Source organism: Netta rufina, assembly GCF_964035555.1.
Source record: "Netta rufina genome assembly, chromosome: 16".
In the NCBI taxonomy this organism is placed as follows: Eukaryota; Metazoa; Chordata; class Aves; order Anseriformes; family Anatidae; genus Netta; species Netta rufina.
In genome coordinates, this window is record NC_140140.1 from 7129909 (window position 1) to 7157497 (window position 27589).

At 39.9% G+C, this 27589-nt stretch overlaps 1 protein-coding gene across 3 annotated transcripts; it reads left to right on the plus strand.

Moving 5' to 3' along the window:
- Positions 1–772: 772 nt before the first annotated feature.
- Positions 773–27300, plus strand: ERGIC3 (ERGIC and golgi 3). 3 transcript variants are annotated; one of them, XM_084296524.1, is made up of 14 exons: positions 773–902; positions 1047–1117; positions 1646–1733; positions 2324–2443; positions 4756–4849; positions 5929–6094; positions 7542–7599; positions 15687–15701; positions 19267–19298; positions 19939–20035; positions 21576–21640; positions 23942–24078; positions 25058–25113; positions 26409–27300. In XM_084296524.1, exons 1-14 carry the CDS (start codon positions 815–817, stop codon positions 26486–26488), a joined length of 1167 nt encoding a protein of 388 aa, XP_084152650.1. In that variant the 5' UTR covers positions 773–814; the 3' UTR covers positions 26489–27300. The 3 variants fall into 3 exon arrangements, with proteins under 3 accessions (XP_084152650.1, XP_084152651.1, XP_084152652.1); XM_084296525.1 differs by lacking the exon at positions 15687–15701; XM_084296526.1 differs by lacking the exon at positions 1047–1117 and having other exon boundaries at positions 806–902.
- The last annotated feature ends 289 nt before the right edge of the window (positions 27301–27589 follow it).

Consider the following 27589-nt stretch of genomic DNA (forward strand, 5'->3'; position numbering starts at 1 on the left):
CTTATTTCTGTAGGAAAAAAAAAAAAAAAAACAAAAAAAAGTGGTAGATAAATAATGTGGCTTAGGAAAAGATGATAATAGCTTTTCACTTATACATGTAAGCTATTGCATGATTGGGAAGAGAGAAGGAAGTGGAGCTATTACAAAAATGGAGTTTTGGAGAGGGCACCCTGGCAAGGGAAGGTGGGGGGAGCTCCCCCCTGCACACAGAATCACAGAATTTCTAGGTTGGAAGAGACCTCAAGATCGAGTCCAACCTCTGACCTAACACTAGCAAGTCCTCCACTAAACCATATCGCTAAGTTCAACATCTAAACGTCTTTTAAAGACACTGTACTAAAATCTTCTAGCCTCATTTGATGATGTGAGCTTGGGCTACATGTTGTGTTTGTGAACTGTCAGGAAACTATTTTTTAGACAAAAGTTAAGCACTGTTGCCCTGTGCTGACTGGCTTCCAGCTTTGCTGCTGCTACGGACCGTCTGAGGGAACCTCTTTGCTCTCGAAATAGCAGAGAGCAGATCTTTAAACGACACGGTCACTATTACGGGGATGGATGGCACTGAGCAAACCCAAACCTTTACCAGCAGCTTCCCCTAGTGCAGGGAGCGCCCCTTGACTTTCAGTCACTGGCCTAGACGCCCTTCAAGAGGCGGCTGGGGCGGATCGCAGCGTGCACCACAACGAAGGGCAGGGACTGGGGGCTGGGGAGGAGGAGCCGGGCGGTGCTGGGCCGATGCCGTGGGGCCGGGCCGGGAGAGCTGCCGGGGGAGGCGGCCCCGGAAGGCGTCTTTGGTTCCGGGCCGCGCGGCGCCATGGACTCGCTGTGGCGGCTGAAGAGGTTCGATGCCTTCCCCAAAACCCTGGAAGATTTTCGGGTCAAGACGTGCGGGGGCGCGCTTGGTGAGCGGCCGGGATAAGGGCGGGAGGGGGGTGCCCGGCCCTGGCCGCGGGGAGCCCGCGGGACGGGAGGGAGCCGGGCCGGGTGGCGGCGGGCGGGCTGAGGCGAGCCGGGAGGGCTGACGGCGGTTCTCGTCTCCCCGGCAGTGACGGTTGTCAGTGGGCTCATCATGGTGCTGCTGTTCTTCTCGGAGCTGCAGTACTACCTCACCAAGGAGGTGAGTAGCGGCGGGGCCCCGGGCTGCCTCCTCTCCTCACGCCTCTCCTCAAAGCCGCCGCGGAAGGGATCCGGGTGGCCTCTGGGCGCCCACGCAGCGCCCCGGTGCGCCTCAGGGGCTGTTTGCCAGCACCCGGCAGCCGTGGCCGTGGGCGTGGGGTGTCCTTGGAGAGCGACCGAGCGCGGGGGCCGGCCAGGGTCCCCTGTGAAGCTGCGGCAGAGGTCTTCTAAATCCCCTCTTGCTGTCTCTACCTGCCTGCAAGCGTGAGATGCAGAGAAAAGTAAGCACCTGTAGAACTACCCCCTCCCAACCACACACCCGGAGACCCCCAAATTATTATTCTGCTTTTTGAAGCTATTGCAAGTGGTACAAGTTTAGCTGCCGTGGGAGGTGTGGCAGACCCGAGCTAGTGCCTGTCTCAAGTTCCAAGCATTAAAAATCAGCCCCTGAGACAGAGAAATCAAGGGAAAGAGGCCTTCTTTTTTTTTTTTTTTTCCAAGTGAAACAAAACTTTTTTTTTTTCTTTAGGTTCATCCTGAATTATACGTTGACAAATCAAGGGGAGATAAGCTGAAGATCAACATAGATGTTACTTTTCCGCATATGCCTTGTGCTTGTGAGTCAGACTTCTGAAATTCAGGGGTGATGTGCATACTGGCCGAGGGCTGGACACGCACAGTGTCCTGGTGCTTGCAAGTGCTGCACTGCTGCCTATGCCAAGGACAGGGAGGAATCTGTGACTCCTTGCAGTGATTTCAGCCAGGCCAACTGAGTGCTTAAACCAGTGCTTCCAGTTACACTGTGCTGTCCTCTAGACCATAAATGAAGATGAGGCATAAACCTACTTGCATTTCTGTATGGTGTTGTACTTTATCGGAGAGCTTAGCAATACTGAAAAAAATGATAGAGTGTGCTTTCAGGAGGAAGGGTTTGGTATTTTGCCTTTAAGAGTAAAGATTTCTGTGACAGTTGAAAACAGTCATCCTTGTACACTAAACCCCGTATTTGGAAGGGTCATTTAGGATACTGGCACAGTATATTATATTCTCTATAGGGTGGTTGGCTCCAACCATACATCTTCTTCCAGTTATTGTTATTCCCCAGCTAAAAGGTTCTGTATTTTAACGGGCTGAAGGCTTCCTCAGACTGCTACAGGCCATGAGAAATGTGCTTTTGCAGACAACTTTCCTTGCTTGCTGGTTTCAGATTTGAGCATTGATGCGATGGATGTAGCAGGAGAACAACAGCTGGATGTAGAGCACAATCTGTTTAAGCAACGTTTGGATAAAGCGGGCAATCGTGTGACTCCAGAGGCTGAGAGACATGGTAATATGCCATTTTGTCATTCTTGCATGGACGCTCTAGTAGTCTTTCCATTGCTGTGTGCCTATTTTGACTTTCAGGGGAACAAGTGTGAGCTGAAGGGTGCTTAAACACCATAAACTCTTGAAGAGTTTATAGAACCCAAATCTATTAAGCTGGAAGATCAGACAAACTCCTATTATACTTGCTGCTTTTGAAAGTTAAATCTTTGTCTAGACACCCTGAAATTATGACAAGGAATCATGGATGCATTTCAGGAATAAAACCCCTGAGCTAATGATATTTATTGCTAGGAATAAAGCAGCTGTCCTGGCAAAACTTGAGTTTGGTCCTATCTTTAGATTACAATGGGCTAATAAATGAGGCAACCTGGTTAGAGGGAAGAACATTTTTCCAAGGAAAGCTCCGTTGACTAGACCCTTATGCCTAAACTTGCACCTTGTTACACTTAACCTGCGTTTAGCAGGGGGGTTAGACTCAATGATCTCCAGAGGTCCCTTCCAACCCTTATGATTATGTGATCGTTATTACCTTTTCTGTGAGTTAGTGTAGTTCTATATATCAGCATAAACTGCATTTTTGATTTGTATCACTCAGGTATAACTGCTGTTTCTAAAGTTGAAGGGCTAAACTAAGCCAAGAGCTGCACAATCACTAAGTGTGAGGATTTCTCCAGTTGTTGTGGGCAAACCGTGTGGAGACAGAAACAGCTTCTCCATATCTAATTCTCTTAACGCATGTAGGCCTCTGGCATTACATGTATTGCCAGTCTCCATCTGGATTACTCTGTATGAACAGGTTGCGCTGACTTCTTATATAATCAATAGAGAAGAAGAGAGGCTTGTAGGGAGCAACTCATCTTACCTGAAAGAGACACTTGAAAATAAATCAACTGCATTGCATGCAGCAAGCTGGAGAAAGTACAGGACTAGTTCAGTTTCATCACCTGTGTTACGAGTCAGATCAGAAGAAAGAACCCTCCTATCTTAATTAAAATCTATGATTACCAGTTTCTATAGGTAACATTGACATTGACAGTTATTTAAATTGTGACTATAGCAATATTGATCTTAAATTTAGTAAAATATACCCAAATATTATGTAGTGTTATTTGGAGGCTTTTCCTAATCATAGTTACGTTAAAATAGTTAATAGTTACCAAGCTCAGTAATTTCTATGATAGATTGCGTTTTGTGCTTGGATGTCGTCTTATTCGTTTACATTGAATGACAATAAATTATTTCTTTGTTGATTCTTCTTATCAATTCCTTCATTTTAATGCAGACAGTTTTTCAATTTCATGTTTTATCTGCGTGCAAGTTAAGGTGTACATGTATGTTAAGAGCAAGAAACCCTTCGTGCAGAGCTTTATTTGTTCTAGTTTATTTACAGCGTCTAAACTGTGTGTATTACTTCTGAATTTTGTCTGTGAGATATATGAAGGGGTAGCTACTTGATAACATTTAAAAAGCCGTTACTGGTATAGCTTGAAAGACCTCATGCATTGTACAGGTGTTTTTGTTGAAATAGTACAAATCATAGCTTTGACAAAGTGTTACAATTAATAAGCTGTACATGTATTCTTCCTGACTCTATCTTTTTTGAGTAATTACAAAATTAAAAGCTTTACCAGTCTTTAAAGATCGAATTCTTAAGTGCACTTTCAACTACTTTAAATGTTGTTAGCTTTAGAAAGGAAGTACTTTCATAATAGTTTTTATTTCCTTGATCTTAACAACAACGGGATATTGTGCATATAAACTGTGGAAAGGCACAGAATGATACTCTGCAGGCCATTGCTTATGTGGTTTCTGGCTTACCTTTCGTACAGCAGTCAAACATCATCAGCGAGGACACAGTGCTCTCCCTTTCTTAGCACACAGATGTTTTACCCTTCTGAGCCTTGCGTAGGCACATTCCCTTCATGTCTTGGGATAAGATTACACATTATGGACCACTGCCTTGACTGTTACTTAAAATTTTGCTTGTATAACAGGTCCTGCATCAGTCAGAATTTACTGACTGCGTCTACTTAAATAATGTTTTAACAAAGGTTTTATGCAAGTAATATACTGGTCAGTGCCCCAGCAAAGCTTACAGATAGCCAGTTTTTTCTATGGAAGGTGTTCTTCAGAGGACAAACACCACTCTACTATCAGGTATTGTCTTGTAACTGAACAGGCTCTGCACATACCATTTCAGAAGGCTGATGGCCAGCTTTGGACACAATCATTGCATTTGTGTGTAGAAAAGACAGGAATACAAGATACTGTTTCTAGATGTACTTTATCATTTGGGCTCCTATTTTGTTTTAGAGCTCGGAAAAGAAGAAGAAAAAGTGTTTGATCCAAATTCTTTGGATGCTGATCGTTGTGAGAGCTGTTACGGGGCCGAGTCTGAGGACATCCGGTAATCTTAGACTTTTCCATACCTTCTTAGCACTTGAGAGAACATTTTTATGTTGCATGCATGTTTCTTTTCAAAATGTCTGTGCAATTAAATCCTTCTGGGCACATGTTCATTGAATTATGAGAACTATTGTGCTTTTGTTATGTCTTTTGAAGCTACACATATAGCATTTAAGGATGGGCAGTTATGCTGTCTAGTGTGTCTATATCTGTATTCAAGGTTGATGCAAAACTGCTCACCGTTACGTGAGCTGCCTCGGAATAAAACCTGGTTATGTCCCTGCCTTCTCGCTTCTGCAGGCTTTGCGTCCTTATGGGAGCAAAGACTAGACATTCACTGCTGACACAGACAACAGATGTAACAGATGTCATTTAGTTTTCCTCGTTCCTGCTACCTGCAAATTCCTGTAAGAATGGATCCATGTTTGGTCCATGAGTTTTGGAGTACCCCTCAGTATTATTGTTTGCCTAATAGCTTGCTTGTCCCATCTGTCAAGTTGCACCATTCCCAAGAGATGCTTCTATCTTGAGGGTTTCACGGTTCCAGCCTTCAACTTCTGCCCAGCAGAACATGGAACCAGTACTGAAGGGTGTTGTGTTTTTTGTTTTGGTGACAAAAATGTTATCCAGAGGTAGAAAAGTATTGAAGAAAGTTAGCCGTTAACCTTTCATGCACTTTTGACAGTCCTGGCCTAAAAACAGAAGAAAAGAGGAGTAGAAACAGGCAGGTGCTTTGTTCACTCGGGGAAATGCCAAACTATTCAGAACTGCAGGACACTGATGGCATTTTTGTGGGAAATTTGTTTCCAAGGAGTGACGTGGCTGTCTAAATGGGCAAAGGCCTTTTCAGACCCAAGAACTGTATTAAAACAGCTTGTGTCCTTGCATCAATAAATAAATAAATATAAATAAATCAAAAAGCTTGAGCTCCTTCAGGAGTACTAGGCCAACTTTCAAGGTCCAGTCCTTGATGTTTGCTTTATTTGTTTGGGGAAGAAATGTCCAGAAAGTATTTGAGTAGTGAGCGGAAACATCTCTTTATAGTAATAAAGATATTCAGTGGTACTTATGCTTTTGCAGATGCTGTAATACTTGTGACGATGTCAGAGAAGCCTACAGGCGGCGAGGCTGGGCCTTCAAGAACCCAGATACCATAGAGCAATGCAAGAGAGAAGGGTTTAGCCAGAAAATGCAAGAACAAAAGAACGAGGGCTGCCAAGTGTATGGTTTCCTGGAGGTCAACAAGGTGAGAGACAAATTTTACTGTAAACCTGCAGGATGATGGCGATGACTGTGAGAAGGCAGAACCTGGGTGTTCCTCTCCTTTTCCAGCTTGTGTTAACAGTACAGTAATATAATAAACCTGGGGTGCAACAAAGTACTTGCAGCTGTAAAGGAGTTCAAGAGGAGAGTCAGGAAAAGCACTGTGAAGGGGATAATTCTCTGTTTCATTGTGTGGGCTGTAGGAAGCACATCAACCTAGAGAAGCTTAGCTTTTCCTGCCATCTTGCTAGCAAGTTTTTCTGCTGAGGTTTCTGGAGGAGAAGCAGCTTCGTCAAGGTTAGATATTCCAAACCAGCCCTTCTAGTCTTAAAGCACAGACCACCTGCGGATGCTGGAGATTATGGTAATCATCGACTTGCCAGCAGAGGTGCTGAATAGAGTAAAATTTTATCTTCTTTAGAAAATGTTACCTTCTTTAGTAAAAGCAAGAAATTAGAGTTGACTGTCAAAGCTGAAAATTTTCAGAGGTGTTTTCTGCAACTGGTGTATGAAAATTAAGTATGAGATATACCAAATAACTAAATAACCACCCTCTCATTTGGAGGGTATCCAAACCAAAATGCTTGGATGCGCAGATTATGTACCCAAGCACATTCCGAAGGTCAGTCACAAACTATTTTTTATCAAAGTCTCTGGTGTTTGTTTGTTTGTTTGTTTGTTTTCCACATCTTTGTGTATTCTTCCTGTAGACCACATTCTGTATGTTTGAAGAGTAAACATTTTGCTCACAAAGCTAGGCATTGTGATTTGGGCACCATCTTGGGTGCTAAACAGTTAGTTATAAAGCCCTTTATCACCGAATGTGATGAGGTGGGAGGATTCAAATGGGAATGCTAGAGATAGCTAGGATTCGGAGGTGGGTGTCACTAGGGAAGTTCCTGGGTACCATTGCTATATGCTCCATCCTCATCTGGTTTGCAGTTAATATAAGCAAGAGTTTGCACAGGCATCAAAGATGTAATGTATCATGTGAGACTGGGACATGTGGAGCTTCCAGGGGAATGTATGACTGCTTGTAAGTGCCTGTCAAGATTGGCACCTAATATCTGTGTTCCTTACAAATTCCAGGATGAAGTTTTAACAAACTAGTTAGTGCTTTTATTTTCACATGCAGCTTATTTTCATAGTGTATAGTTTACTGTATTTAGTTGTTTCTTTGTTTTTCCATCCTCTGCATAAAACAGTTATTATCTACATTAGCATGTAATTATGGCTTTCAGTATGACTGTGCCTGTGAGAAACAGGGGAAATCTCTCTTCTAGGACAGTACCTGGTGGTATTGTCATCTATAAAAATGGCTTGCATGGTGTATATCAAGTTTAAAAATAAAAAAATTAAGCAAGCACTTGTACAGCTGCTTTATTTATATAGATTCAGACCTTTTAATGAAAGTTCACTATCCCCTGCAGGTAGCTGGAAATTTTCACTTTGCACCAGGAAAAAGTTTCCAACAGTCCCACGTACACGGTAAAGTATTTTCTTTTTCTACTTATTGTGACCTTTAGCTTCCAAGTGTATCTGGCCATTGTCTTACAATAGCTTTGAGTTGCAACCCATAATAGTAACAGTTTAATATCCATAATAACTGTTTTTTCCCCCCAATATTAGTTATTCTAATAAAATACATCACTTCTTGCAGAACTTGCTTTATGTACTTAAACTAGCATATCAACAGCAACTGTATTACAGCCAGTATTTACAACTTCAAAGCACATACCTAAGTTAATGACAAGTAGCACTGCATTGCATCTATCCTTGGTAATAGACATGAATGCAAGTACTAGTAAGGGTCAAGTTAGCTCTCTAATTGCACGTGCCCCAGAAGTCTTGCACAACTGAATTTAAAAATTAAGGAATACAGTGGGAGAATACAGGAAGAAACAGAAAGGACTGTTACTGCAAAACTTTTGGAGGCACAGTTAGGAATATTGGTGTTTTGGAGCGCAAGGAAAAACGGTGAGAGGAGAGATGATGGGCAGACAAACCTGCTTTCTGGCAATTCTGTTATATTAAATAATGAGGGAAAGAAGGCCTCTAATAACTTTCTCAACAGGCAACAGTCTGCAGCTCTTAGAATCTCCTGAACATGTTACAGTCTACAGAGAGCTCTCAGTGGCTCTCTTTCAGGTACTTTTCCCTTCTTACTACCAACCTATGTAAACTTCTTGAATTTACAACACCTTGCTTTTTGCAAGATGTTCAGCAGGTATGTTCTGCCTTAAGAAAAAACACCTCTCATTTACTTGCCGTGTGGTACCAGTCAGCTTGATGTGATAGCTTTTGTTCCTCTGTTGGAAGAGCGAGTGAGCAGTCCCTGCTTGCTCTCAACCTGCCTCTTAGATGTTGTAGACCTTATTTGTTTCAACCTACAGTTCAGGTCTTTCCCCCACTGAAGAGTCACAGCTTACTCAGGTGGTCCTTTCTGGAAGCCATTCAACTTCAGAGCCTCCTTGCTGTTTTTCTCTGAATGTTTGCAGTTCAGCTGTGGCTGGAGATACCAGACTGCACCCAGTGTTAAGGTTCAGGCTAAGCATGATGTAGCCAAGAGTGTGATGATTTTCTTTCTTTTGTTATTTCTTGCTTTCCTAGTAATTCTTAACATTTGATTACCCTTTTTTCCACCTGTTCCTGGGCAATATTTTTGTGGGACCAACCAACCATCAATGAGTTTTCCATCACCACCAAGAGAAATGGACAGCCAAGAGCCTGTTCTTTCATACATGAAGCTGGGAATGTTTTTGCCCTCGCTATAACCTTTCTTCACAGTCTTTTTTAAAATAATAATGTAATATAATATATACAATATATATATAATATTAAATATATGATACATAATAATATAATATTTTTTTAATATTTCCTTTGGATCATAATTCTGCTCTAAGCACCTATATACATGTGATGCTTGATCCATTTAATGAAGTCTGCATTAATGTTTAGTCTATTAATGCACTTAATATGCAGGATGAAGTTGAATGTCTAAGAGAAGTCTGAATATTCCTGACTGTTATTATGAAGAATCCAATAAAAATAATGATTTTATTAGACACAAAACTGCAACGACAGTATTTTTGCTACCATCTTCTATTCCCTACTGTTTTGAGTCAGCAGAAAATAGGGAGATGAACAAGAATGCCAATAGTGTGGAACGTTCATAGAATCACTAATGTTGGAAAAGACCTCCAAGATCATCTGGTCCAACCACCCCCATACCACCAACATCACCCAATAAACCATGTCCCTAAGCACCACATCCAGCCTTTTCCTTAAACACCCCCAAGGGTGGTGACTACCACGTCCCTGGGCAACCCGTTACAGAAAGTTGATCCATCACACCACTCTCCTTCCCTCATGTCAGAGTGGCTGTACAGCTGATGGTTAGACCCAAGTCCATAATTCTATTTGCTGGTGTTATTCAAGTACTGAAGCTAGCAGACCAGCTTTTCAGTTTGTTGCACTGACATTCTCCCATTATCTTGAGGATTATTGTTGCTTAATACATCTCCAGATAATGACTGCACAGGCAACTGTTCTGGGTCTGGCTGGGATGTTAACTTTCCCTGCAGCAACCCACACAGTGCTCTGCTCTGCACTTGTAGCTAGAACAGCAGTGGGATCACACCCGTGTTGTGTCTGCTGCTGAGCAGTGCTGGCACAGCATCAGGACTCTCTCTAACCCTCCTAGGGGATGGGTAAAAAGTGAGAAAGGAACATCACCAGGGCAGCTGACCTAAACCAACCAAAGGGATATTCCATACCGTATGATGTCACACTCAGCAATAAAAGGTAGAAAAAGGAAGAAGAGGGGAGGGGTGGGCTCTTGTTGCAAAAACGTCTGTCCTCCCGAACGCCAGCTACATACGTTGAAGCCCTGCTTTGAGGACGTGGTCAAGCATCACTCATTTGTGGGAAGTAGAGAGGAATCTCTTTCCTATGCACTTCCACACAGCTGTTACTTGTTTTGTTTTTTCCCTTTTCCCCTTTCCCTTTTTTCACTTTGGTTAAATTGTTTAATTAATAATAATATTTCCTTAATAATTATTTTTCCCTTTAATTAAATTATCCTTATCTCAACCCGTGAGTTGTTTTTTCCTTTACTTTTTTCCCTCCTCTTCTAAGGAGGGGGAGTCAGAGAGTGGTTGTGGTGGAGTTCAGCTGCCTAGCACAGTAAAACCACCACAGCAAGTTCTTAACAAAGTAAAGGGTCCTATTCAGAAGTACTTTGTAAATCTCACCATAAATATAATTCTGATCTCAGCTTCTGAATGTATGTCATGTGCTTGCTGTTAACATCTTCAAAACTATATCTTCTCTCCTGGGTAGAAGTGAATTGAAATTGCTTTTCTCAGAAAGAATAAAAAGTAAGAGGATATATAGGGCTAACACATGCACAAAACGGAACCAGTACAGAATAAGGTGCAATATGAGTTGTGATTAGTTATGTTAGCTTTAATTGTGTGTAGCTCAATCTTTGATATTTTGTTTTGTTTTAGTAGTTGTCCTAGCATAAATGTGGTGCAGAAGTCTTATTTTTTCAGGGATGATTCATTTCTTGTTTGGGCTTCTTTTCCCATATGGTTATCTTTCCTTACTTATATTTTTTCTCAAATTCTTATATTTTGTCCCCAGAAATCATTTGCCCACTTTTTAAAGTAGGCAATACTTTTTAGAGTCTAATAGCTGTAGACAAGGTTTGATAGCACCAGCTGAATGTAAGAGTAATCGAGGTAAAAAATGGGGCAGCCTTATATGGAGGAGTTCATCCCATGTCTCACATCCCTGAACCTCAGATCTTTGTCTTTGTCTGGGGAGAAATCCTTACATTAAGACAGCGAAAATCAGAGGTCCTGTTGACTAGGTAAAAAGGACTTTACCTAGTCCTGTTGACATGGTAAAAAGGATGAAGTTACCTTGAAGTTTGTTACATTGTCAGCCTAAATTCAATTACTTTCCTAATCAGGAGAATGCTAATGAGTAGCCACCAAGATTAAATAATCAACAATAGCTCTCAAATTATTTTTTCATTTTAAAATATTGTATAAGTGAGTAAGCCTCTTAACAGACCTTCTTAAGAGTTTACTGAATATGAGGTTTTATTAGTTGCAACCACATTTGGCTATTTTGAATTAGTGTCTAACAGTAAGGTATGTATTCGTGTTGGAATGCAAACATTTGTACTGAATAATGGGAATGAAAGTTTTGAGACAGGTGGCCTATGAATCTCATGCTTTAAGAAATGCACGTTGTCTTATCATAAGGTGACACCTGCTGAAATAGAGTCAAACCATATTTTGCTTGTGTTTAACATTCTAAATGTCCAAAGGGTTTTTCATAAAGATCAAGACCCTGACATCTCAAGCTCTGAGAAGCATGCGTACCCCAGAATTTGTCTTAACTATTTTTATACTCTGTTAATATTTACACCCAAAGTACCTCTGGTGGTCTCCTGATAGTCTTTTTAGCAGTGTTCAACACTTTACTTGTTTTAACACTTCTGCTCTCTGTCTTTATGCAATATTCATGTGACTGAAGGAACTAGAAACACTGAAAATGCTGAAAAACAAAAATTATATTAAAAAAAAATGTCCACTTCAAAGAAAAAAGTTATTTTGTCCTTTTTGTTTTGTTCTGTTCTGCTTGCATGAATGTTAAATCCAGGTGAGATTATTTCACTTCACTTACTGTTGTTTGCATGGATGCTTTTCTGTAGTCGTAAACCTTTTTTGTCGTGTTCTTTTGATGTTATAGATGAAAGTCATTCTGCACAATCATTAAATACAATTCGTTTTGGTATTCGTTTTGGTTTCTCAGAGTCACAGGCCATGAAATCTAATGCAATTTATAAATTGAGAGTGTGTTTCTGTCCTGAGATAAATAAAATGTCAGGCTCTGCTGCATTAACTAATTTTTTAGCCATCCACATTCACATTTCCAGTATACCTGATTGGAAATCGCAGACATAGATAACTTTTAACTGCTGTTGTGTCTATAAAAGATAGGCTTCTACTATTCTTTCCCCCCTGGCTGGTTCATGAGTAAGGAGATGCTATGTTCTTTTCAGCTGACCATTGTAGGCTACTTCATTGCTGGGCTATTTTTGCAACATAGACTTGTGATCATGTTTAATCTTAGTTTTCTTCACTATTAAATGCTTTAGTATGTGTTGCTGTTCATCTCAGGTCATAGAAATTTTTCTTTCTAGTAGAATTCACAAATACAATCTTAGTGCCTTTGTGCCATCTATAACAGTTAATTACCTTTTAGCTATTCTGTAAGTATACTGCTTGTATTTCTTGGACGGGTGCTCTGTCTATCTTTCCTTCAGATGCTGTGTTTTCAGAGAAGCTGAGCTGAAACTTCAGGAATTTGCTTTTGAAGCAAGCAGTGACACCGATTTTTGGCCCAAATCATTGGAAGCATTGAAAACGGGTTGCTTTAAAGCTGCTCCATGATGCTTCATCTTCAGTGTCAGAGAAAACCCCACTCCTGAATGTTGTATTGGCTCCTAATGGTCTTGTCTTACTTCTTCAGCAACTGTGGTCCAGTTGCACTGAGACATCTGAGGTTGTTAGGAGTGGGACTGAAGGAGGACTAGAGCGCTTCCAAGCAGACTTCTTGGCACTGCAACTAGTAGTCCTAGCTCTTCCATGTCAAGGGAAAACCAAAGTCAAACATTAGTGATATTTGCAGTCTTCTGTTCCCACTTGTTCATTTTTGGTACCAGCTGAGATTAGGTCTGCTTCACTGTTGTCTGCTTCACAGGTTTTGAATCCTAAATAGACATTTTTATGTCCAGTTTGTATGGGATGCTTCAGATTTTAGGAAGTTCTCTTTTCAGTTGTGTCTTTGTAAGAACAGTTTCCAGCATCAACTGTGTCTTTTTGTGATCCTGGGTATTGTAGATGTTTTCTTTGCAGCAGCTCACACCTTCTTTCCTCAAAAAAATGGTTTTTTATCTCAGAAAAAAAAGGGATGATTAAACAATTAAATTAAATGATCTAACTTTTTAACCTCCTGAGGTTTGTGGTTGAAGAGCTGCTGCCACTGCTGTCCATGTCTGTACAGTAGCAGCCATCTGCTTCAGCTGTAGAGCTTTGCAGTGAGTTTCCAGCATGGGGAACGTCCTTAGTGATAGTTTCCTCAGGAGGGAGATGAACCTCGTATCAGTTCCTTCTTCCTTGCCATATTTGTTCTAATTAAGGGGAAGCTGAGGCTTTTCATTTAACCTTTAGATTGGTTTTGGACCATTCTGTTGCAGAGGTGTGATCATCATTGTTTTCTAGGGAAGACATCACCCATCATGCTTTATTGAGAGACCTTTTCTTAAAATATATAATTTGATTCCTTTGATAGACTAAAAAAAAAAAGTTGACATTGACAATCACATTCAGAACATTCTCTGTCCTAAAGACACATTTTCAATGACTGTGACAGTTTCTGTGAGTGAAGCAGTTATGAATGGGATCCAAATTTTGTGCTTTTCTTGCACCTTATCTGGTCAACTGGAGGAAAGAAGGTATCTCTGATTTTATTTTATTTTTTTGTGATTACCACTTGTTTTCCTCATTTGTGGTAGTGACTATGAAAGAAAGAATGAAAGAAGTCTCCCTCTTCTCAAAAGATAGGAAAACTCTTTTTTTAAGAGTTCTTGAAAAGAGCCTATTTGGAGTCAGCAAGCTTTTGCTAGGAATCTGTGAAGATTAGCTCCCTAAGAGCGCAAATTCACTGTTCAGTTGTAAACCTTCATTAATGTTCTGTCCATGTACTCAAGGGTAGGCTTATTTCCTTCTCTAGTAGATTCATTTGACAGCCAGAAATTACTTGAAAGCATCGTTGGACACCGTGGAAGAGACCTAATGCACCATCTGACATGGTTTAGTGGTTTAGTGGAGGACTTGTTAGTGTTAGGTCAGAACCTGGACTAGCTGATCTTGGAGGTCTCTTTCAACCTAGATGATTCTGTGATCTTATTTTACATAGTTTCTAATGGTTTGAATGCTGAATTGCAAGAAGGACAGTGTCTTTGACTGAAGACTGGTTATCATTGTTTAGGCCCCGTGGAATATTCTCATTGGCTACCAAAAGCCCATCATACTAATTCTTTTGGCTGCAGAGACTACACCCTTCTCCTATTCTCCTGACCCAGAACCGTGCTATTACACAAAACTTCTACAGACACAAATACCTCATTTGAGCTCTTCTATGCTTACCAGCATTCTTGGGAAAAAAGGTGGAAATCGAAACCTGCCATCAGCCAAGGTCCCAATTTCATCATGGAGGAAATTGAAATCCTCTGGTTGATTACCTGTGTGGTATTCCTACCATCGAGGTGTTTGTGTGAACTCATTCTGTTGTTCCAAATGTCCCAAAGTAGTGTCTGCCAGGAAATTAATAATTTTCATCCTCAGTCTGAACACTGGAGGCTGAGGTGATTATTTCATCCTCAGCATTGCTAAGGACTTTTCTTTATACATTGGTAAACTCCTTTCAGAGGTTGATTGTATTGGTGCTGAAAGACTCCAGGTCTCACCCATTTCTGTGTAGATAGACAAAACTGTTTACAATTCAATCAAGTTGAATTTGCCACAAGAAGTGATGTTTCCATTTGCCACTGGCTTATAGATGATCAGAGCTCAAGCTGTATTACTTGTTGGGAATGCCTAACATTTGCCAAGCAGCCGTCTCAAGGCTCTCCATACCTTCCATACTTCCTCCATACCAAAAATGATGCTGTCACAGAAGCACCACCAGGAGCACAGCATTTTGCAGAATGGGCTGGGAGTTGCTGCGTAAAGTATTCAGAGGTCTATCTTCATGCAGGTATAAATCTGTGAAAGTTATTGGTTAGCCACATACAATGTAAATGTACTTGTGAACAGTCTTTTGAAACAACAACAAAAAAGGAGATTACTTAACACCAATTAGTATGTTTTGAGATATGCAGTCCAAGCATACGTTTCCCCTGTTCCCCTGTCCCCGCATCCTTCCAGGTGCATCCATTCACCTTTGTTGGGATCTTGCAACAGAGTGAACAAAAATAATCTTGCGGTTTGCCACCTTATCTGTGCACCAGGTATGATGAAAGAAGCACAAGTCTGATTAATAAAAAAAAATCTTACCTAGATTTGAATGGTGATGTGTTCTGAATGTAAACTTTGACTACACCTCTGGATAGCTTTGCTGCTAAAATGACTTTTCCTTTACCCTAAGGAACTGAAAGACTGTGAAGGAATATAAATATAACTAGGAGTGTTACCTGGTATGCTACTTCAGGATTTACTTTAACATATATGGACATCCCACTGTAATTTTCCTTTTAGTGATTAATTCCTGCATTTTTATTTCTCCATTACTTTTTAAATGACTGCTAGTCCATGTATCAGTCCTTTGACTAGCTAGAGAGTCTTCTTAAATGGCCTAGAAAGCACACCACTAAAGCTATTTTTCTCCCCCTTTTGTGGTACAAGTTTTAAATGCTGCTGTATCTGAGTCTGCTTTTCATTGTAAGGATCTGAATATTTCTCTTTTCTCTCCTACTCTACTCATTTTTGCAGTGCACGCTGTTGAGAGTAAGTGTTGCTGTATCCTTTTTTTTTCAATACTGTTTACTGCAGTACTAACCTGATTTCTATTATTTGCTGTGCCAATAAATCTCCTTTGGGAGGAGCTGTTGATCTAGGCTGGGATTTGAGAAGATTTCCTGAAAGCTAAAAGGAGAGCAATCCCTGGTCATTCTTCTGTGGTAAATGAGGTCAGATGGAAAAGGTTGAGAATCTTTGTCTTAAAGGAATTTGATATGTCAGTGTTGGAGATAACGTGTTGGTGGATTACTGGTTGTTTTACACAGATAACGTAGTTGAGGGGGACATAGTGACAAGTTGGAGGGACTTCTGCCGTTTGAAGTCAGATGGGATAATTATATTGTTTAAGCTCATTTGTGCAACAGGCTAGAGAATTTCTTCTGGGGATTCATGCACTAACTCTGCTCATCTCTGAAAACTCTGTAGAAGGTTTTCCAAGATTTTGTAAGCCATTGGATTTTTTGTAAGGGTGAGAAAATCCTGGCAATAACAGATTGAAATGTGACGTATATACTCAGTAACATCTGGTAGAGGGTTCAGGATCCCTACTCTCCTCTCTCCCTCCCCAGACTGCAACATTTTCTGTGTTGCTCCCTGCCTCAATGCCCTCTTCACAATGCATCATCATGTTCCTGCCATTGTGCTCCTCTAAGAGCTTTTTTTTTATTCTAGAAAATTCATCCCCAGTGTGAAAATTGGTGACCTAGTTCATTTTGGAACAGCGTGTTTGGGTAGCTGTGTCTTGGGCTTCTTGCAATTTTAATGGATTTATTAACTGGCAGTAAGTGCTTTTAACCCTGTTTTACAGGACTGAATTACAGAGTCTGAGTCTTTGTGGTTGATCAGGTCAGAAATGCAAGATGGAGAGAATTCTTAAGATAGACAGCAGACTTGAAACTGCTACTAATACAGTGAAAAAAAATGAGGTTATATAAGGAGGAGAGACTTCTCAACAAACCTAAGATCTTTTACAGATTTATCTTATATAGCTAAGCATTTAGCTGCAGTTACAGAAAGAAGAGAATGTGCTTATATTTCTTGAAAAAAACAATCCCTGGTCCTACCTGACAGTCTCTTAAGATCTGTTCTGTTACCTTGTACTGTTTCTTCTCTAAGCACACTAAGCAGGCTGTTGTTTTATGTTATGCAAGCTGTGATTAGCTTAATATTTTTCTCTGACCTAGACTGCATACATATGTGCTTAGCATCCTTAGTGATCAAAGACAAACTTGTAGCTTGGTGGAAGACTATATTGGAAACTGAATCATGCATTTTTGCAGTTGTAAATCATTAGTTGAAGAGGTTTTATAAAAGCTAATAATCAGCATTTTACCTGTGGAAAGCATTATATCAGAGCACTTTTGGGAAACTTTATTTTGAATTGTTGTAACCATTAAAATTAGTGTCATGCATGATGTAAAGCTAGTTTCACAGGTTAGTCAATGACTGGGCTTTCTCAAGTTCTTCTCTTGAATTTCTCTGGTACTCTGCTATCACTGTAAGGTTTGTCAACCTTACTAGTACTCAGCTCCCACTTCAAATACTAACAAATGTGACTGCCCAAGCATTAAAACTGATAAACACCATAATCATACCAGCACAGCTGTCAGGAGGAAAGTTCCCATCCCTCCCCATGCAGGTTGCTTGTGCCTATCAAAAGTGTTAGTGCAGCCTTGTGCTTAGCCTTGTTTTAAAGTTGATCTGGCTGATGGAATAGCCTTGCTTCAAGTGATATTTATGTTTTGGTTAGTTATATTCTCTGATATGGTTTGTGACCCTGAGGAGGGTGGGAGGGGAATGAGCCATCAACAGAAAATTGAGGAGCAAAGTCTGTTTTATTCCTTTGGCTTTAGGTCCAGTTTAAATGCAGATCCATCACAGCCGTAACTTTTCTCCGTATAACTTTGTTATTAACTGAAAGTCAGTCTGCTGCAGTCTGTACAAAAGGCAGCAAGACTTAATGCTCAACTGACAACTAACCCACTTAACTCTTGACTTAGTTGCGTAATACTGCAACATTACATGGTATTGCTAGAAATTAAAAAAAAATGTAGTGTAATACTGCGGCCACCTCTTTCCTTCCCTTCTTTACCCACTATTTGATATGTATTCCCAAATTTGTGGTAGATTGTTGTTGTTGTTTAATCCAAATGAGGTCTTTGATCCAGCTGCCATTATAGACACACAAACAACAATGCTGGTGGCAGTGATAGGTCTGCATACTTGCCAGACAGCAACAGGAGTATCTGATGCCAGTGCTGCCTTGAGCTCTTTGTAATGCAAAACCATTGCCTTAATTCCAGTGACTGCAGCCTTGATTCCCAAGCATCAAACATTTTCACTGTGAAATGCAAGGAGCTCTCCCTAGATGAAAGTTTTAGAAGGAAGACTATCGTGCAGGCGGAGTGTTTCCTTTTCTAACTGTACATTCTCTGATTTGCATTTTTATATATCTTTGCTTTAGTAAGGTTTTATATAAATACAAGGAAAGCTTCTATTACTTTATTGAAGGATGTTATTAGGAAAAAAATAGTTGACAGCATACTCATGTTAAGCAAATCTTTTAAAGGAGAGGCTAGTTTCAATCAGTTCTTTAGCTTTGCAGCCTTTCTTATGCTGGATGGCATTGTCAGAATCCTTTAAGAGAACAGCATTCCTAATCCTCATTAATAATGCAGCAGTCAGCAATCTGACTCCATCAACGCACAAAATAATAGCGCATGATTTTTTGAAGTATGTTTTTCTTTGTGTAGGTGAAAGGTGAAGTATGGCTTCCTGAGCACATGAATTTACCTGTTAAAATGTGCCACAGCCTCGGGTTACTTTAGGATAATTGTGCAACTTTGGATAAACCTGGTAGGAGTGTTACTGAAATCTAGTTGTAAGTTATATTTTCATCTGGAGATTGATGCTTCTAGCATTATATAAAGCCACTTAAGTAGCCAACAAAAATATATGAATTCCTTTTAACATTGCCTTCCATGGCCCATATCTTTGCCAGGTCTCTTCTGGAAGCATAGTGCTGCCAATGTCATTGTATTGCTGTATGCAAAATGTCAGAGAGAGGGCAGGCTGAAAGGCTGTCCTTCCAAAGACTTTTCCTTTCCCTCTGCATTCTCTAGGCAGCAGCAACAAGACTCATAGGCAGTTTGGTAAGAGTTGCTAAGATGCTGGTGGTTTATTCAGGGCACCTTGATGCAATGTTAAGGCACACGATCTCCTCGGCTGTTAGTTTAGATGTCATATTTCTATGTTTTTTGGTAGTTAGAGAAATGAAGCAAGAACTAAAATGGATGTCAGATCGTGATTGAGATAACAGTGAAATTTTCCTTGCTTGACCCCTGAAATTTGCTTTAGACATTTGTTGGCATTTTTGACATTTGTGACGTCTGTCACATACCCTACTGCAAACCAGAGTGAAACCCATCTTATTTTCTTGCCATTTTAAACAGTGATGGGAATAAGGGGAGGTCCCTTATAGCTAAAATAAGGTAAATAGGTATGCTTGATATTGTAGTCTGAACTATATTGTTAAACTATTTTTCTATTACAGTTCATGACCTCCAGAGCTTCGGACTTGATAATGTAAGTGTTCTTCAGGTAGTGTCCCAATTCTCTCAGTCTGTTTTCCTTCTGGATTTCCATGCCATTGCCACATTGAGATCTTAGCATATTGATCCCAGCTGTCCTTAGGTTTTACAAATCTGTGCATAATCTGGAACCTGCTTTCAGACAGGGCCCTAAAGTGTGTTGTGGAATGTCATTGTGTTGCCTGGCAAGCCTGCTTCTGTCTTCCTAAGGCTGTCTTGGTCTTTAATCTGTGCTTCCCAGCTTTTTAGAATTGACATTTTCACAGCTACTGCTGGATCTGTTGGAGTTTACCTTGTACTGGAAGGAAGGCAGACGATGCCCCTACCTATACGACTGACCAGTTGAAAGAGTGGTGGAAAGGTGGGTGGGGGTAGGAGAGTTTGCTCTGCAGATGAGAGGAAAGGGCACCAAGATGTGGGGATTTCAAACAGGAAAAGGAGAATCCACATCTTGTAATCTCCCATAAATAAAAGGGAAGAGCAAGCGCTTTGGAGTTCACAATTAGAAAGTGCAAGGTAAGGGAGGACCTGCCAGAGCAACAATCAGAAAAATATACAAATAATTAACTTTAGGCCCATTGCCGTGCCACTAGGATGCTGTGCAGTTGTTTGAGTTCCTAGCGTTTCTATTTCAGATCAATATGACGCACTACATCAAACATCTCTCATTTGGAAGGGATTATCCAGGCATCGTGAATCCTCTGGATGGGACAGACGTCACTGCACAGCAAGGTAAGAGCCAACCAAGAGAAATCTTTTTAAGTGTCCATATTAATGAATTAGGTGAGAAGAGGAGCAAAGTTCCTAGTCTTTAACAAGAACCCTGACAGCACTGTGTAAAACTCAAAGTCCTCTGCCTTGTGCTCTTTCTGAAACAGATGCTTCCACTCAGCCAGAACAAACTGGCCTACGTGTTTTGTTTTGATTCTGTGACCTTTCTGAAAGATGTCTCTTTTCAGTGTTTGTGGATATACAGCAGAAGGTACAGGACATTATTATTGAACGCCTACAATATGTGTAGTTGAGGGAGAGCCCTGCCTGGCTACTGTGTGCAGTAAGATATAGCTAGAAGCCACAGGATAGAAAAAAAGCCTAATGGATAGTTGCTGGAGAGCTGTGGTATCTGTCTGACCTTGATCTACCCAACTGTAACAGCTGAAGATTAGCTATTGCTGATCTTTGATGGATAGCTCTGACAGTTCTCTCCTTATGCCACTGCTGCTCAAACTGTAATCTTGGTTTATTCGTACAAACCTACTTTATATACCACTGCAGAGATTAGTCACATTTAGATCCACTGGAATCTGCAAATTTTGTCTTTGTAGGCACTTGAGATTATGTTATGTAGTAAAGCTTGGAGAGAGAAGTTGTTTGGTTTGAGATGGTAATAGGATTGTTATCCTACCTGAATCTGTTCTTTAAAATTTTTCACCAACTATTTTACTATTTCACCTGTCGCACCCAAATCAAAGAGTGGTGCTTAAAGTAAAATACAGAAAAATTAAAGGATGCCATGATGCTGTTATTTTTCTGTGGAGTAACAAACTATGAGAGGGAGCCTGTATCTGGTTGGTAAATTCTCTGTAGGTTAAAGTTTTCCGTGCTGGGCATCAGCTAAACAGCTGGAAAATTCTTGAGGAATTACTAAGACTGAAGGTGTTTTCCAGAAAAGAAGTGGGTAAAGTAGATTGCAGGTCAAATTTATGTTTATTGCACACCAGCTAAGAATATTATATGTGAAAATTACTCATGTAGAAATGGATGAGTAATATTCTCTAGGGAATTTCTGAGAAAAATGATTTTCAAAGTGATTGCTACCTTCCATTTTTTTTAAGAGAACTGAAGGAACTGGCTGGTCTGAGGTAGCAGAAGGAATTCTATTTTCTATGCACTGATCCAGATGTTCCTCTTTATCCTGTAGAAACTTGATGTTTGTCATCAGGAGATTAAATGTTAATTGAAGTTGATATAGATTGCTTATTTAGAGTTGAGTATGTTTTTGTAGTACGATGCTGTTAAATATAAAGGTTTTCACGTCATAGAGTAAGAATTTTCAAGAAGAAGTTGTACTGGTAAAAACTATAGTATGATATAGTAAGTGGTTTAAAAAAAGTTTTTCACCTAGGCCGAAGTTTGGGACTGTTCAGCCTGGAGAAGGGAATGGTTATGGGGGATCTTATCAATGTGCATAAATATCTGAAGGGAAGAAAAAAATGAAGACAGAACTTTGCTATTTTCAGTATTAATTATGTCTCTGTGTCTTCGTTTGTAGCTTCCATGATGTTTCAGTATTTTGTCAAAGTGGTCCCCACAGTTTATATGAAGGTAGACGGTGAAGTAAGTACCTTTATTCCTGTTGCTTTGGCCTTTTATAAAAATCATAAACCTACATGTTATTCTTCTGTCTTTTCTTGTTACATATACACCCACTTAAACAGGAGATGAGGTTATACTTTAATAGCAGTATCTGTTGTGGTCATACCTGTGTCACACTCTGCCTGTACCATAGATATAAGAAATGAAGCAGCCTCAGCTCAATTCTTTTTCACAGCCTGCAGCACAGGATAGGATCCCAGCAAGATTCTGTGCAATGACGTATTTTTCTTCTCCTAGTTTATTTTTGTATATTTTAATATTTGTTTATTCCAAACATGTATTGGGTGGCTTCAGCTCTCTCATGCCCAACTCTATACAAGATATAAGCAGTAATTCAGTAGGGATAATTGCAATTTTGCAGATCTGAAACGTGGTTCTTAGGTTTTTTTTTCTTCTTTTGACACAGCAGATAATCTACTTCCTCACCATATAAAGCAACTGAAAGCCTTTAGACTTTAGTCCTCATATTCTGATTCTGATGATGTCTGACCTCTAGTGGAAGCAAGACAAATTATTCAATTTCCTTTGTATTGCAGCCTCAGCAAAAGCAAGTTTCTATGGTGTAATGTCATCTATAATGTTGCTACAGTAATTAAGCAGATTTCAGCCTCCATCCCACCTAGTTCAAAGTGACCATACCATTTTCATTATGTCACCTCATGAATCCCTCCTAGTGTCTGTTCAGGAGAAGTCAACGCACCAAGGAGATCCTAAAAGTGTTATTTAGAGAATAACACAAGATGAGCTTGTCTCCAATTTAAAAACTCTACTTTAGCTTTCAAAAGAGGGTGGCTAGACAAAGCCTTCATATTGCTTTAGGCACTTTGGAATTTATATAACCAGCAAATTATTAGTTATGTAGACTGTAGGAACCACAGATCTGAGGAGCCACATGTCCACAGTAGATGCAATACAGGCACTTAAGCAAAACTAACCTACAGTAGTGTGAGCGGGACAATATAACAGAAGCCATTGGAGAGGTAGACGTAAGTTGTTTCTTCATCTGCCCTACAGACTGAAGCTATTTGCAGGAATCAGTTCTCATAATAAATCCTTAAGTGGACCATTCTTTTTTAAAGACCCATCTGTTTTTCCTGGAAGTTGGATGGAAATTACTTGCTATGTGGTGGTATTGAGAGAACCTTCAGACCATATCTGAAGCTCAGTCTGCTTGGATTCAGGATGCTTCTGCAGTTTTTGTGAATGATTTAAATCCCTTATGTACGAGGGATAGTTAATTTGGAGCCCTGTTCTTATAACCATCTCCCAGTATACCATGGATTATCATTCTCTAGAGGAAATCTCACATGTAGATCTGTCATTCAGTTTTCAAAGGATTTCTTCTGTCAAAATAATCGCTTTTAGTCTCCAGGAGAGGAATCCATGCAAACAACGATGCTCGTACTTACGGTAACTGAATCAACATGTGTTACCATATGTGTACCATGACCTGTCTTATACAGTCAGTACTTGGAAGCCCCAAATGTAGAATTTGATAAAGAAACTGGATAGCATCTTTTTCAGCTTTAATTATGATTTGTCAGATAGCTGATCAGGGATGACAGAACATAATTTAATTTTATAGAAACTCAATTTTTTTCCTGTAAGAATAGGAATGGTATAAACAACCTGTAGAAGAATTGTAGGGCACAGAAGAATACAGCAGGGTGATCTTTGATTTGCACAAAGATGAGTGATCTTCATCGGATTGTGTGGGAGCTCAATACTTTAAATGTTGACTCTTAGAGGGTCTCAGGAGTTAGCTGTTACAGTATTTATGGACTTGAAATGGCGAGAGTGAAAGCACAAGGTAAAGCTAAGCCAATAGACTTAAGAAGTTAAACAGATCAGTGCCACAGGAATCTGACCTGTCTCCAGTCTGTACATCAGTGCTGTCTCCTGAAGCATGCTTAGGTGGACTGCAGATTGGCAGAGGTTGACATGGACTTCAGGCTGAGGTTGAGAAAAACAGCTTATCCCAGTTACTTGCCAACAGAGACCAGAACAATCCAGCCTGGAGACTGATGCATAGCTTGTTCTTTAGGCTAAATGTGGATTTAGCCAATAAATATCCTGTAGTAAAAATAGACCTGATTCTGATGGTGCTGCTAGCACCATCACTCTTAGCACCATCACTACTGGCAGGACCCTACAAGTTGAGGGGGCAGGACAACACTGATGTGGTTCACTGAACTTGTGTTTTAGTAGCCTTTGCTACTCCTTGTTAATAAAACAATGCTTGCTGCTTTTGTTTCCTGCTAGGTGGTAAGGACTAACCAGTTTTCAGTTACACGACATGAGAAAATAGCCAATGGGCTAATAGGGGACCAAGGTCTGCCTGGTGTATTTGTGCTATATGAACTGTCACCCATGATGGTGAAGCTGACAGAGAAACACAGGTAAGAGACATTTCAGTGTATTTCGTTCACTGTATTGATTTTGTCATTTTGCATAGCTTAAAACACTGTCCTCACTTAGATAATGACTGCAGATGCCTGAGAGTCAGCCAAACTCCTCTACAGTCAGCAGAGAGGATGAGGTACTCCCCAATGCACTTCCTTTTACTGTGAACATCTGTAACAGATTTGGGATTTTCCAATACTCCCTGGAATGTTTTAATCCAGTATCAGGATGGAGACATATAGAAGTCTGATATAATGGTTCTTAGTTTAGACTAATTCCCTCAAATCCCTTTATAATAGGAAAACTACTTTTATGTAGCAAAGCCAATGTGACTGACCAATAGATACAAATGCAATTTATCATTTTCACTGTCCAATAACACCTTACAAGCACCTATAGTGGCACCTGCTCCAATACAACTTGTTTACTTACTCTGCATTTGCTGTATCTTTTCTTCATGTTGTAGTCAGTGTGAAACTTTTTGCTTCTTTCCAGGTCCTTATTTAACCACAGGTTTGTAATTGCAGGGAAATGGAAGGAGTTACAGCTGTCAAAGCTTTGAACAGCCAAATTCTATACCTTACAATGTATTAGTATGTGCCTAGGGATTTCTTTTTTTCTCTTACAGCAGTCTGTGCATTCTGTCTGAGCACAGGTGGCTGAAATCTTAGCAATGAAATGCCATCCTTTAGGTTTATTAATGCAGTACTTGCTTCCTGGGGTTGCCACTGAGCTCATTAGACTGCACTGAATACAGTGGTGCTTCTTAGTAAAAGTTTCAGTGATGAAACTTTTTTCATCCTGTAGCCAACAGGGGTTATTTAATTGTTGAACCTGTTGTCAGTTGTTAATATTTATATGTTGCATGCTTACGTAGTATAGTTAATATAATGATAATTATGAATTGGTTTGTATTAATTGTTACTTGTCATACTGAGCTCGTGCTGATTGTTCAAATTCTTTTCCTCATTTTAGGCCCTTCACACACTTTCTCACAGGAGTTTGTGCCATTGTTGGTGGCATATTTACAGGTATTGCACCTTTAAATTATTTCTCTCTCTAAAGAGTAAACACTTGCCATCTTATTCTTTCTAGAGTCTTCATGGCTGGTAATAAACCCCTGTCTACTGGGGAAAGGTGATCTTAGCCTTCAGGAGGGGATGCAAGATGTTCTACAGAGCTATGGGAGTATCTGATATTTTGTTTTCAAATAATGCAGTCTTTCATATACTATTTGAAATCCGCACTATTTTCTTGGCTAGAGGACAGATCAAATCAGCTGTGTCATAGCTTTTTTTTCTTAGAGCATCAAATTGGTTCCACATGTAGAAATACTTTCAGGGCAAAAGTCACCACGGGTATTACTGAAAGACCAGATAGCAAGACTAGTAGTTTTATATTCTACAGCAATAGAATCATTCAGGTTGGAAAAGACCTCTAAGATCATCTATTCCAACCTTAGAATAGAAGAACCAGTTCCCATTTTAGCTGCTACTCTAACTAGCATTAAAATATATGTAGGATCAAGTAACCACTTATTTCTTAGACTGTTGAATAAAATAAAAATGAAGCTTCATAAAGGCATTGAAAATATCATTGCCAGTAAGCAAATATATTTTCAATGTGTAATGTTTCAATGTGTAAATTACCCTGTAAACCCTCAAGAAAAAGAGGGAGCTAAGGCAGGAGCTCAGAGTTCCTGTATTGTGAAAGCTGGGTTGTCCGGATTTGGGGGTGCAGTAGACCTTTTCTGTGGTCACAAACAAGCACCGAGTTAACAGGCATCTTCAGTGTACTGGCTGGAGAGATTTGGGGAAAATACTGCAGAAAGTACTAAAGCATCAATTTATTTTGTGTCCTTGGTGGTTAATCATTGCAATCTCCTAGAAAGGGCATCTGTAAAGGGCAACGTGTTTTATCAGGTAGAAGAGCTTACTTTTAAGGTTACTGTGAAACAAGCAAAAAATGGAAAACGTACCCTTGGCAAGTTGGGTCAGGGTGGTAGTAGAATGATATAAAGTTTGCAGAATCAACTTCTTTTCCAAACTTTTCTAATTCATCAGTAAGCATATGTCATTCATCTTAGCCTCATTTTTACTTGTTTGAGAGATCTTTTTTTGGAGAAGCATGGTGACCCCTGCCCTGCAAGCTGGACCTTGTCTCTCCTAATGAAATGAAGACCTTAGTCTTCTGAGCAGCAGCAGCTGCTTTCTGTCTTGGTGGAACTGGAATTCCTTTTCACTGACAGAAGGATTTTTTTTTTCTTTCTGTGAGAGTTGATCCCTCTTTGAGGCTTCTCTGGCTTGATCTGTTTTTTTCCTTTCAGTTGCAGGATTCATTGACTCTTTGATCTATCACTCAGCACGTGCCATCCAGAAGAAGATCGAACTCGGGAAGGCAATATAAATAAGCAGTGACCTCACCCACACATTAAAAAAAAAACAACTGTAAGGAGAACTAAACATGATTTTCAAAATATATGTGATCTTCTGAGTGCACATGAGAAGAGGTTTGGAATTACCAGATGGCCCCAACTGCTCTTAATGTCTCATCATCCTTTGTTTGGCGTTAATTTATGGATTGAACTGCTTGAAACTTGCTGCTATAAAGATTCATTAGCCATCTTATCTGGCTGTGCAGGCCCTACTGTAAAAGCCCTTTTGTGTCAGTCCTTGTTCATCCAGTTTGCCCGCCGAAAGAGCTGCTGGAGATACTGCATTCTTTTTGACTCCAGGAATAATGTACTATGCTGTCATGAGACCTGCGATGGATTGAAGTTGACATCAAATAAACTTTCTGGCAATGCCATCCATCCTTTTTAAATTATTCTTTAAAAAGTTTCTGAATGTGCTGACAGTGTATGCCAGATATCTGTGGAAATGTGCTGAATCCCATGTGCTTTCCTTCCTGCTGTCCAGGGCAATGTGATGAGACCTGGCACTCAGGATGTGCTTTCTGTATGATGGGGCATTGCAGATGCTTCAGATTGCTCTTATGAAAGATGCAAGTTAATATTTCAGGAAAAAGAAAAAATAAAAAAGAGTTTGGAGTTTTTAAATAATTTTAAAATTGGATTGTGTTTGCACTTCCCCTCTGTTTATATTTTGTAATAAAGTCCATCCTCTGTGTTTTGGTAAAGCATTTGGAAGAATAATTAAATTATTTGAACCAATCCTGGTATTGAATTGGAAATTATAATAAAAAATACATGCAATGTGGGAGAGTGTGAAGATACTATGATGGTGATTTTTTTTTCTTTATAATGATCTACACAAGTGAGTGATATGGTTGTTATGTAAAATTAGAGTGGGAGAAAGTTGAAAACAAGAAGGCAAAAATAAAATATATGAATTCCTGACTTACTTTGAGGCAAAACAGACTCAGTGCTCTTAAATCTCAGTTCTAAATTTACTTTGGTGTTTACTCTAAACGTAGTCTGAGTGATTGGTACAGTTTATTCCAGTACTGCATGGTGAGTATGACAGGCACAGAATCAAATGATACTTT